Raw genomic sequence first — 11,743 nt, forward strand, 5'->3', positions numbered from 1 at the left:
TGCAGAGAGCAGCCCGTTCTGTGGTGTGTGAGAAAGGCAGGGGCAGGAGAGTCCATTCCCAGGCTGAACGCTTGGGAAGTCGGGAGTCCCTGATGCTCTCGTGAGGAGCCACTCCCTGCAGCAGTTTTTTGTGGCACTAGTGTGGCCTCTACTAATGCCCAATCATGGTGGGTCGAAGATACTTGGCACGGAGCACTTTCTGAAGTCCTGTTGCGCATGGCTACGGTGAACCTGCCTTCTGACAATAGGGGAGGGTGGGTTAAGTAGACAGCTGGGGTTTGTTTGTTTTGCTAGCCCTAAAGTGCCCAAATGTTTTTGTGCATAGAAGATCCTGAAAAAGGAGCTGCTTTGGAAACCAGCTTTTGTGTTTTACTGGAACTGGGATGGGAGAGGATTTTTTTTTGATGCTGAGACAGACTTCAGGGCTGCAAATTGAATTCTACAGTGCTAAGTCGAGAAGGTAGTGCATGGGGGTGACTGGATAGTATAGAGGGGTGGTCATTTAAACACCATCTCCTGATCTCCAATCCCTAGAAAGCTGCATCTCGGCTCTACCCGTGAAGGAGAGCCAATGTGGTTGTAGCGGCTAGAGCAGTGGTTCCCAGACTTTTTCAGGCTACTGCCCTCTGGTTTCCATGAACTAATCCCCAGTGCCCCCTACCCTATAAAAAGCATTATTCAGAACCGCAGTTTGCATGACCCACTAAAGGAAGGTAATAAAGTTCAAAACAGTAACAGCAAAAGCTTGAAAAATGGTGAGACAAAAAACATGCACTGGTGAGTGTCTTGAAATGTGAAATGCTGGTCTGACTAGAGCTGTGCTGGCATATTTACTAAAAATCCCAGTGGTTTCCACCAGATTTCAGCAGGCTGCAGAGGCAGAAACTTAGAGCACCATTTGGCAGCATGGTGCCACAGCCTGGTCAGTCATAAGTCAGTGAACAATGGGGTTGAAGGAGCCCACCTCCACTACGGTCATCTGGTACAACCCCCGGCACAATGCAGGAAATTCACAACTACCACCCCCTACGCACACACCCAGTGCCTGCTGCTCTATGCCCAGAAGATGGCCAAAAAACCTCCAGGATCCCTGGCCATACTGGCCTGGAGGAAATGTGCATATTGACCCCAAAGTGGCAATCAGCATTGCCCTGGGCATGCAAGAAAGGGCCATGAGAGCCAAACACTGACGTAACCCTTCCTGCCCTCCCTTCTCATAATCTGCCTGAGTTTACAGAATCAGCATGCTGTCAGATTGCCATCTAGCCACTGCTTAAAAACTGCCAAAGGAGAGGCCACCACCTCCCGAGGAAGCCTGTTCCACTGAGGAACCGCTCTTAACTGTCAGGAAGTTCATCCTAATGTTTAGCTGAAAACTCTGATTCAATTTCAGCCTGTTGGTTCTGGTCCAGCCTTCTGGAGCAACAGAAAACAATTCCACATCCTCTATATGACAGCCCTTCAAGTACTTGAAGATGGTTATCATATCACCTCTCAATCATCTCTCCAGGCTTTGTGTGTCTCTCCCCCCCTCCATGTAATCTTACCTCCCAGGGTTCCTTTTGGGAACCACTGGTTTAGAATGTCAGACTAGAATCTGGAACCACTCGTGTTTGAATCCCTGTTCTGTCTTGGAAGCCTGCTTGGATGACCTTGGGTCAGTGACCCACACACACACAGTTGCCCTAACCCCACCTCGCAAGATTGTTGTGAAGGGAAAAGAGGGAGATGCTGTCACTTTAGGTCCCTATTGGGGAGAAAGGTGGGGTATAACGGAAGGAAACAAGTAAATAGCAGCCCATGAACCAACACCGCACATTGAGTTTTAGGGGCTCAGAGGCTCCTTGTTACTTCAATAATGCTGCTGCTCTCCAGAACACCAGGTGCTCCATCGAGGAACAAACAAGTTTCGATCGACCCTATTCTTCCCCACTCTGTCTAATACTGGGAACTTCTGTCATGCTTCCAGTGTTCTCAGTAGCTAGGCTAAGTGTCATCACTAGGCCCAGGTGTTTTGTCGTTCCTGGCAGAAGGCCTTGGCGTGAGCGTTGTCCCAGGGGTTTGGCTTTCCTGTGCCAATGAGGGAGTAAAGCTCTCTTAGAGCTACCTGGTGAGTTTGGGTGCTTCATGGTGCTTGCTCCTTTTCTCCCTAACGGCCCCAGAGCGGCGCATCACATTCTCTGCCCTGTCTTCCCAGTAACAACCCTGAGAGGTAGGTTAAGCTGAGAGAGTGGGAGGAACCCAAAGTCACCCAGCAACCTTGGGCAGAGCAGGCACTCAGACCCAGTCGTTCCAGGCCCCAGTGTGGCACTCGAAAGCACCACGCCCCGCTGTGAACGAGTCTCCCTTACTGACTACAATGATGCCCTGCCTTTCTCCTCAGTGGGGAATCTATGGCAAGCAAGAGTGCTAACTGGAGTCTGTGAGCCAAAATGGGAGGAAACAAGGCCGGTGTGAAATGGGGCCTGCTTTCAGCCACCAGGTGCTCGAGCCCCTCCGCTGGCTCTGGCATATGAGATCTTGAGCTCTGCCGGCCAGCCAGGAGGCTTTATGTGCCCCCCCCCATCCCAAATGGCCACTGACCACCCAGGCAGCTCAGGGTTACTTGTCTGCCAAAGCAGCAGGAGAAAGTGGGCACAAACCCATCCAAACCCATAAGTGATTAAATTACTTGGTGACGTTCTAGGATCCGGCAAAATCGTTATGGTAAAGACCATAGTGATTTGGGGGAGTGTTCCTAGAGCTTTGCTTAGTGGGTGGTGCTGGAGTTCTGGAATTACAGCTCCTCTCTGGACTGCAGAGGTCAGTTCCACTGGAGAAAACAGCAGCTTCTGTGGCATCTCAGTCTTTCACAAAGCTCTGCCCCCCCCCCCCCCCGGTCTCCAGCAATTTCCCAACTTGGAGCTGGAAACCCTGGATCGTCTGCAAAAATGCAGAATGTGTATCTCTTCCTATCAGACCCTATCAGACCCAGAGGTCCAGAGAGGACTCGGCGACTTCCAGGTCATCTTCGTGTCTTCAGTGCAGTCCCGGCATGGGACTGCGCAGGCAAAGGCCAGCCTGCCCAGTCCCATGCGTGCCTTCACAGAAGACACTCAATGAACAGCAGTTACAGGTAAGTTCCACTGTTGTTGTTTTTTGAGGCCCCTAGCCTCTCCTGGTATACCGCCTCTCCTGGTATACCCCCGAAGGACACTTAAGATCGTCCAATGAGAATTTACTGGTGGTCCTTGGCCCTAAGAGCGTGCGGCTGTCCTTGACAACAGCCAGGGCTTTTTCGGCCCTAGCTCCGACCTAGTGGAATGCTCTGCCCGGCAACATCAGGGCCCTGTGGGATTTGAAAGTCTTCCGAAGGGCCTGCAAGACAGAGCTTTTCCACCAGGCCTACAACTGAGGACAGCCACTTATAAAAGCTTATACTATATTATACCATCTTTACAGGCTTTCCCCCCCTTCTCCCCCTTGATTGGGAACAATACAAAGTGAAGGGTTGCCACCTATACGGCACCCACAGCTTTTTTAGACTTGATGCGACATTATGTTAGGTTTTAGAACGTTATTATTGGTTTTATTATGGATATACATATTGGTTGTTGTACTTTTAAATGATGTTACCCATGCTGAGCCAGCTTGCTGGGGAGGGCGGGTTATAAGTCAAATAAATAAATAAAGCAGAAGAAAACGAAATAATGCACAAAATAAAGAGTTGAGACTAAACTTGATTTTAAAAAAATTACTTGGGCTAATAGAAATGCACGTAAGCTACAGAGCATCTCCAGTACCCCCACCCCCTTGAGCTTGAAGCCCAGGCCAAATTGCCCCCTCCCCCCAGCCACCCCCGCTGCTCATCAGCCCTGAGCAGGGATCCCCAGCCAAGAGGAGGAGTTTGGAACCGGATCCCAAATCCGGCCGCAAAGACTTCATTGCAAACATCTAAGTGGCCAGCAGGTGTCAGGCTATCCCAAGTGTCTTCACTCGCGCCTCTGTTAGAGTCTATTTTCGTAGCAAACGCCGCTAACTCAGGCAGGGAAGCCCTGGAGGGTGTGGAGGCTCATGGCGATGGGGCCTGTTGTGCCTCGCCGCCGCCGAGTTCCAACGGAGACTGGGTCAAGGAGTCACCACTTGCCTGTAGCGGTAGGTACCTGGGATGTGTGGGTGTGTGGGGAGGAACGGGAAACCAGCCATGGTGGGGGGCTTCTTTCCCCCCATTACTAGCCCGCATCTTCTCAGTGCACTTCAGGGAAGTGCAGGTAGAAAAGGCACAAAACGAGTCCCGAATGGGAAAATTATAGAACACGACTAACGAAGTTTGAGAAAATTACCAGCCCCCCTCCTCGTTGCAGCCCTCCCCCGCCCAATTTGCCAGTTAATAAATGAGAGGCCCCTCTCATAGATTGCTTCCTAGCCTGCCAAGCACTCATCTTGTTGCTGTCTTTACACCAACCCTCAAGGTAGTCATGAACACATGAAGCTGACTTATATTGCGTCAAGATCATTGGCCCATCGGGGTCAGTCTTGTCCACTCAGACTGGCAGCAGCTCTCCAGAGTCTCAGGCTGAGGATCTTTCATATCACCTACTACCTGGCTGTTTTAACAGGAGGTGCCTGGGATTGAACCTGGGACCTTTTGTGTGCCAATCAGATGCTCTACCACTGAGCCACTAGCCCTCCCAAGAGGTCTGCAGTTACTCCTGTATGGGGAGGGGAGGAAAGAGGCTGAGCATGGATTGTCCAAGGCCACCTATTTTCTTTATCGCTTTACATTATTTAGAGCCGCCTTTCTCATCTGGACTCAAGGTGGAGTACAGGGAGTGAGACAATGCAATCAATAGGACAGGACATTCATCTAATAATGACATAGGATTAGGGGTAGTAGAACTATAAAACTGAATTGAAGCAAAGCATGAGTATTACATTACACAGTAAATAAATTACACAATAAATAAAAATAGGTGACCTTGGCCAATCCACGCACAGCCTCTCCCCCCCTCCCCCCAATACAGTTTCGGCAAACTAAAAGTAGTATAGACCATGGTCCTGTCCAAGTAATTTTGTGGCTCATTTAGTACAGGGCAACATAATTCACTTTTGCATAGTTTGCAGAAAGCCAGGGGGGCCTTCCTGACCTCCTCTGGCAAACCATTCAATGAGGTGGTGGCCACCATGGAGAAGGCAGGTGTAGGGGTGGTAGTTGACTTCGCCCATTTGCAGGCTGGCCCCTGCAGAAGACCCCTGCTCCAGTGAGCGAAGCTGTCGTTGTGGAGCATAGGGTGGGGGGGCGGTCAAGCAAATGTGAGGGTCCTGGGCTACGAAGGGCTTTGTAGGCCACAACCAGTACCTTAAACTAAGCCAGGTAACTGATGGGTTCATAGCATCATAGAGCTGGAAGGGGCCATACAGGCCATCTAGTCCAACCCCCTGCTTAATGCAGGATCAGCCAGCATCCCTGACAGGGGATCTGTATCTGTTAAATACAGTTAGGTGTTCACCTAACTCTGCATTTTAACAGGGATGCAATTTGTCTCAATTCATACCACCGCCACCACCCCCGTTTGCTCTTTGTGAAGGTGCCCTGAACTCAGGTAGAAACTATTTTAACTTCCCACACACACACACACACACACACACCGATTTGAGCAGCCCGCAAATGCATTTTTGCCATCAGCAGGCCGCTCCGTTGCTTTAACTCGCGGTGGAGGATCAGCCCCCCCTCCCCGTGCCTTTTGGGCGAGAGAACACCCCCCACCCCACCCCGCCATCGCCTCCTGGCAGCTCCCGGGGCCTTTTCCTTTAGTGCTCTGCCGCTTTTGGAGAAGGCGTCCCAGTGGCCACAAAACCAGCCTGCAAAGCCGAGAGTGGCCCGGCTGCAAGGTGCGCTGCCATCAGCTTAGCCCCAAGGCGCCAGTTTGTACTCCTGCACAGAGTTGCCAACCTCCAGGTGGGCAAGGAATCAAAACAATGCACTTGTATAGCTAACAATAAAAGCTCAGACTCAAACTGAAATGCAATTAGGGCTATTCAAAGGAACAACCTTAATTATAAGAATAAATACGGGCTCAAAGAGCAAAAGACAAACATCCAACAAAATTCACAGTTTTTGATTACTCAACCTCCAGGTGGGGCCTGGGGATCCCCCGGAATGACAGCTCCTCTCCAGGCAACAGAGCTCCGTTCTAGGGAAAAGGGCATCGCACCCCACTGAGGTCCCTCCCTAAACGCCCCCTTCCCAGGATCCATCCCCAAATCTCCAGGGATTTGCCCACCTGGAGCTGGCAGCCTCCCCCCCCCCTCTTCCGGAGGACCTTTGGCTGGAGAGGGCGGGGTAAAAGAGTAAACGTGTAAGAAATGCAGCCCCTGCGGGGTAGACCCCCCCGGGCGCTGTCCCGCACCCCGGAGAGGCGCTGCGGGCAAGAGTGCCTCTGGGAGCGTACGAAGGGCAGCTCCCGGGGTCGGCCTCCCCCTCCCCGCGCTGCCGGCGATGCGCAGCGGGGTCAGGCGCGTGTCAGGCGCGGCGGCGTCTGGAAGCGGCCCGGAGCCCCGCGGGGCGGGTGATTGGCAGGCGCTGCTCGCCGGAGCCAAAGGGCTTCCCCGCCGGGCCCGGGTCACGCCGGCAACCTCTCCCAGGGCGCATTCACACGTGCGCGTCGCGGGCCGCGCCTTTCCAGAGGGCTCCTGCCGGCCGCGGCCGGCAGGAGCCCTCTGGAAAGGCGCGGCCCGCGACGCGCACGTGTGAATGCGCCCTGGGGTGGGGATCCTGGGTAGCTGCCGAGTCCGGCCCCAGTCGTGGGAAGGCGAGGGGGGGTCTTCCTCCACGGCGCCGGCGAGTCAGGCCTGCCCGCCGCCAAGAGCTGGAAGCGACGGCCGTGCACGTGCGAACCCGGACGCAACCGTCTTCCAGGAGTCTGGCAGTCGCGTGGCGGCCGTGCACGTGCGAACCCGGCTGCGGCAGCCGGGCGGGGGGGAGAGGGGCCGCTCAGCCCCCGAGTCCGGCCAGGAAAGCTGCGCAAAAGGGGGGGGGCTTCCTGCCCCCTCCTCTCCTCGCCCCCACCCCACTTGGCTCCCCCCTCTCCCCCCTCCTGTCAATCAAGCGCCTGCTGCCTCGCCGGGCCCGCCTCGGTCATTACTGCTGACAGCTGTCCGTCATCTGCCAACCTGCCTGCATTAATTAATTAAGCGCGGCTGCCAATCACGGGCGCCCGGCCGGCCCCATCGCCGGCGCCTCCTGGGCTGCCCCGACTCGGCTGGAATCCCGCGCAACTGCGGGAGTCTCCCGAGTCGCCCCAGCCCCCGTTCACACGTGACGATCCCCTCCTGCGAGCCAGGGAGCAGGCGGCCTCTCTTAGGGGCCCGGATTGTGTTCGGGGGGCCTCCAGTTGCAGACACACACCCCCCCAGCATGAAGGAGTGGGCAGAAGAGGGCGAAAAGGGGAGGCGGGAGCGCCAGTGTGGGGGGCCCGGGTTCAAACCCCCCCCTTCTGCCACCCTGAGCTTGAGTCAGCCGCTCTCTCTGTGCCGGCCTAGCCTACCTGGCAGGGTTGGTGTGAAGATTCAAAAGGGAGGGGGGAGCACGTTGGTCCACCCGGCGTTGCTTGGAGGGAGGGAGCGGTAAAAAATAGACTCGACGGAGCCCGTTGGGATTAAAAAAAATCATTATAAGGGTGGGTGGATTTGGGTGGGGGTCTTTGTGCTGGGGGAGGGGGCCCCGCTGATTTGAAGCCGGCCCCCGGAGCGTCTTTGGGGGAATGACCCCTCGCCTACCCGCATGTTTTTAATTGCAGGACAAGCAGCGAGTTCTGGGAGGGGGCCCCGTGTCGAAGGCAGGCGCTGCACGTGCGAACGCGTCCCCCACCCCACGCCCGGGTGACACGACCCCCTCCCAGTTCGCTGCTGGCTGTCACGTCTCCCTCGGACCGAGCTCTGGCCCGCCTACCTGCCGCGGATCGGGACCCTCCAGAAACCCCAGACAAAAAGGTGCAGATGTGATTTTATTTTTAACGTTTGAAATTTCAACGTGGAATCTGAAATGCGGAATGAGAAACGGGCAGGAATCGGCCGTGGGAAATCTTGCCGCCAGCTCTGAACTATCCTCTGGAGATCGAGCGGGAGGGGCTGCGGCTTCCGGCGCGAAAGCTGCGCAAGGGTCCCGAGTTCGAATCCCGCCAGGTGCGGCGGCGTCGGTAGAGCCGGGCAGGAGGCGGCGCTGCGCTGAGCGACCCCGACGGTCTGATTCGCACGAAGGCCGCTTCAGACGACCGCAGACGTGCCGGGTCCGTGCCGCCGCTCGAGAGCCCCCTCCCCGCCCTTGGGCAGAGGGTCTCTGCTCTGCCGCTTGCTTCTTTCATTTGTACCCCGCTTTTCTCCCCAGCGGGGACCCAAAGCAGCTCACCTCCTCCTCCCTTCCTCCCTTCCATCCTCGCCACAACCTGGCGAGGTAGGTTAGGCGGAGCGTGCGCGACTGACCCAAGGTCGGCCAGTGGGTTTCCGTGGCAGAGCGGGGATTCGAACCTGGCTCTCCCGGACCCCAGTCCCACACTTGAACCCCCACGCCACGATGCTGCGCGGCGGACGGCGACCCCCAGGCCCCCTCGGGGGGGATGGCCGGCGGAGGCGAGCGCCCCCCGGCCCTCCCGGGCTGCAAGTCCGCGCCCCCGGGACCCTCCCCGGCGATTGGCTGCCGGAGCCCCCGCTCCCTCGCCATTGGCTGGGCGGCCGCGCAGCTACGGGATGCCCACGAACACTCCAACTGCGCGCAAGTTTGCAGGCTGCCGCTCCCCAGGAATGCCCCGTCCCGCTTCTCTCCCCCGGACCCGCTCCAGCCTTCCCGTCCAGGCCGTCGCTTGCAGGGGCTTCCCCCCCCCCTTCCCCGAGCGCGTGCAGAGAGCTCTCCCGCCCCGGGGCATGTGCAGAGCGCGCCGGGCGGCCGGTCCAGGCGGCGGCGGCAGCATCAGTATGCGCAGCGCCGCGCCCGCTCATCACCATGTGAAAGGCAGCCTTGCCGGCGGCGGCGGCGGCGGCTGGAGCGCCAGCGCGGGGGTGTGGAGGGCCGGGCTGGGCGAGGGGGCGAGCCGCGCCGCCCCTCCGCCCCTCCGCCCGCCTCCCCTCGTGCGCGCCACGCCGGCCCGGCTGGCCGCCTCCGTCCGCCTCCCGCCGGCCCGCTCCATGGAGGAGGGGCCGGGCCGCCCCCAGGCCGCCCAGCCCAGCCAGCCAGACCCCGGCCAGCCGGCCGCCCAGCCGCCCTGCCTGCCTGCGCGCCAGGTGAGTCCGCCGCCCGACCGGCTCGCGGCTCTGCCCTGCGGGGGACAATGGCCAGGCGCCGGCCGGGAGGCGGCTTGGCCGGGGGGAGCCGCCTGGCCAAGTTGGGGGGGGGCGGAGGAGTGTGCGTGGGGGGGGGGCGCTGACCTCCCTCCCTCCCTCCCCGCGCACAGGTGTGGCCGGGGGCAGTAGAGGCGGGAGGAGTGATAGGGCTTCGCGGGTGGGGGGGGGGCTTAGGGGGTTTCTGCACGGGGGGGTGGAGTGGAGGTGGGACCGCGGCGCGGAAGGGGGGCTGCGATCCTCCCAGAAGTTGCTGCTCTCCAGCCCCAGGGGGGAGCCGGGCTGTGCCCTGTTGGAAGCAGGATGCCGGACTGGAGGGTCTGGACCAGTCGGGCAGGGCTGGCCCCAGCTATTCCAGTGTGTGTAGGCTTTTCCCACTCTCTTAGTCCCACCTCTGCCCTTTTTGTGGGTTAAGTGAGATGCGGGCATCTTGGCCCCGACCTTCTTCCACCTCTCCTTCATAGGAAGTGGTGGGTTCTAACCTTGTGGGGCTGGCGTTTCCTCTGGTCTCACTGATGGTGTGCGTGCCGGGGTGGGGGCACTGTGTCAGCTGGCATTGGCTCTGCCCTCCTGGCTCCAGGGTGCCTGTTGATGGGGATCCATCTTCTTGGCCAGGCCCTTTGCAAGACCCAAGAGTCAGCTTTGGTGCCTTTTGGGGTCCAGGAAGAAAAAGTGGAACTGAGCCTTCGGGAGAAAGCTTGAAGGAATGAGCACCCTTATATCCCTGCCTGGTGGGGGGCCCTCTGTTTGCAGTGGGGAGCAGCAGGGGGGGTTGTCCACCCGCAAGGCTCTCATTTTGCAGTCTGCACCAACCATGGATGGAATCTAGTGGTTAGTTTTTAGGAAGAGGGATCCTCTATCTGGAGGCCCTTTCTTCTGAATTCCAGAGGCTGGTTTTGGCAACTGGTGTGGAAAAGACTCTCTGCACATGATCTGAGATTCCCTGGATAAAATACTGTCGGTTCCAGAGCTGAGGCTTTGATGGCGGCCCGACTGGCAGAAGCTTTGCCAGCTGATGAGGCTTTGCGGGACCGTGGCACCGAATGCCCTGGCTGTTTTCAGGAGCACGGCTGGAAGGGTGAAAGTAGAATTGGCAGAGAGCGAGAGAGGGACAACCCAGGAAAAGACAAAAGTTTTCGAGCACAAAGCGTGCGAGTTTTAGGAAGAGCTGCCTGGTTAGAGGAGAAGCAAAAAGACAGACTCGTGGCTTTCCTTAGGGCTGGCCAAAAGAACGCAAAACAGTGTGGAAGGAGAAGCAGCTAAGAGAAGAACAGAAATTGGACTTTTCAACAGAGAATTCCGGCTAGGAGCTGGAGGGCTCGGTTTTGAAATGGCTGCTCTAGAAGGGATGTTTTGCTGGGAAAGTGGGGTTCTCCATGTTTGTTAGGTTTTCTGAGAAAGTAACTCTGACTTGAAAGTGCCCTTGAATTTTGACACTTGTCCCGTGAGATCATCTGTGACTTCATACCCATAAGTACGGCGGCTTACAGACACCACCAGAGCCAAATGGTATGAACGTAGGAAGATTTGAAGATGGAGCTTGTGCAGGCTTCCAAATATATATATATTGCATTGTCACCTGTGGTAACTAAGAATTGCCGTGGCAGAACACCTGCTTTGGGCACAGAAGGTCCCAAGTGCAAACCTCAGCAGCTCCAGTTGAAGGATCTCAGATGCAAGGAACAACCCAAGACCCAGGTGTCCTTTAGAGAACCAGGCGGAGAAGTTTTGGCAAACTCAGCTTCTCTTTCCTTTTCTTTCAGGCCAACAAGTGATATTGCCTATGTGAACAGGCAAGCAGGTGTACCGTACCTCTTTGTGGGCTAGTAACTTGCATGAGCTTTTCTTAAATCTGGGCAGGTTTCAGGAAATTCTGCTTCTCAAGAGTTATGTTCTTCTGGACTCACTGGAACAAAAGAAATCTCTCTCCTGCTCCCCCCCACCCCACTTGGGATTTAACCCCATAGCATGCAGGGTGGCTGTCTGTGTCCCCCTTTCTGTGTGCTGGCATGTCAAGCTACAAGATTTGCCTTTTCCTGGCAGAGCTGGCAGCTGAACTGTTTCCCAGCTGCTGGGGAATTGGCTGAGGTTGTGTGCAGGATGCAAAACCAGAGTCATTTTTGGAAGGGCTGGAAACGCATTTGAGAGAGGCTTCGCTTCCTTTGGGGGCTGTTTCTTTCCCTACCCACTCTCAATTCTTGGCAAACAGGTTTTTGAAACAACACCAAAACCTGCCAGACCTGGGTAGCAAATCTGCACATGGGTCGGGGGTTCGCACTGAGAACAGCCACAATTATTTCTAGCTTCCTTCTAGTGTTCTGAGCAAAACCCAGTGGGCCCCTCTCCCAGCTCTTTGAGGCCAAACGTGGGCCGGTGTCGCAAGGCACCAATTAGTGTTGAACATCAGAATAGTTTCCCTGGACTGAAGTCC

The 11,743-nt window shown here is 56.7% G+C and overlaps 1 protein-coding gene across 1 annotated transcript; it reads left to right on the forward strand.

The window, feature by feature from the left end:
- Positions 1-4,059: 4,059 nt before the first annotated feature.
- LOC130474285 (serine/arginine repetitive matrix protein 1-like) lies at positions 4,060-11,087 on the forward strand. The gene is made up of 5 exons (XM_056845837.1): positions 4,060-4,134; positions 6,366-6,928; positions 7,779-7,971; positions 8,491-9,255; positions 11,076-11,087. The coding sequence occupies exons 1-5, from the start codon at positions 4,060-4,062 to the stop codon at positions 11,085-11,087; spliced, it is 1,608 nt and encodes a 535-aa protein (XP_056701815.1).
- The last annotated feature ends 656 nt before the right edge of the window (positions 11,088-11,743 follow it).

Source organism: Euleptes europaea, chromosome 3 (genome assembly GCF_029931775.1).
Source record: "Euleptes europaea isolate rEulEur1 chromosome 3, rEulEur1.hap1, whole genome shotgun sequence".
NCBI lineage: Eukaryota > Metazoa > Chordata > Lepidosauria > Squamata > Sphaerodactylidae > Euleptes > Euleptes europaea.

Excerpts from the sequence above, each read along its gene's own strand:
- LOC130474285 (XM_056845837.1), top strand. The coding sequence starts at position 4,060 with ATGGGGCCTGTTGTGCCTCGCCGCCGCCGAGTTCCAACGGAGACTGGG. Across the intron at positions 4,135-6,365 it reads GTCACCACTTGCCTGTAGCG|ACCCCCCCGGGCGCTGTCCC; the intron begins GTAGGTACCTGG and ends CCTGCGGGGTAG. Across the intron at positions 7,972-8,490 it reads CAGAAACCCCAGACAAAAAG|AGCGGGGATTCGAACCTGGC; the intron begins GTGCAGATGTGA and ends TTTCCGTGGCAG.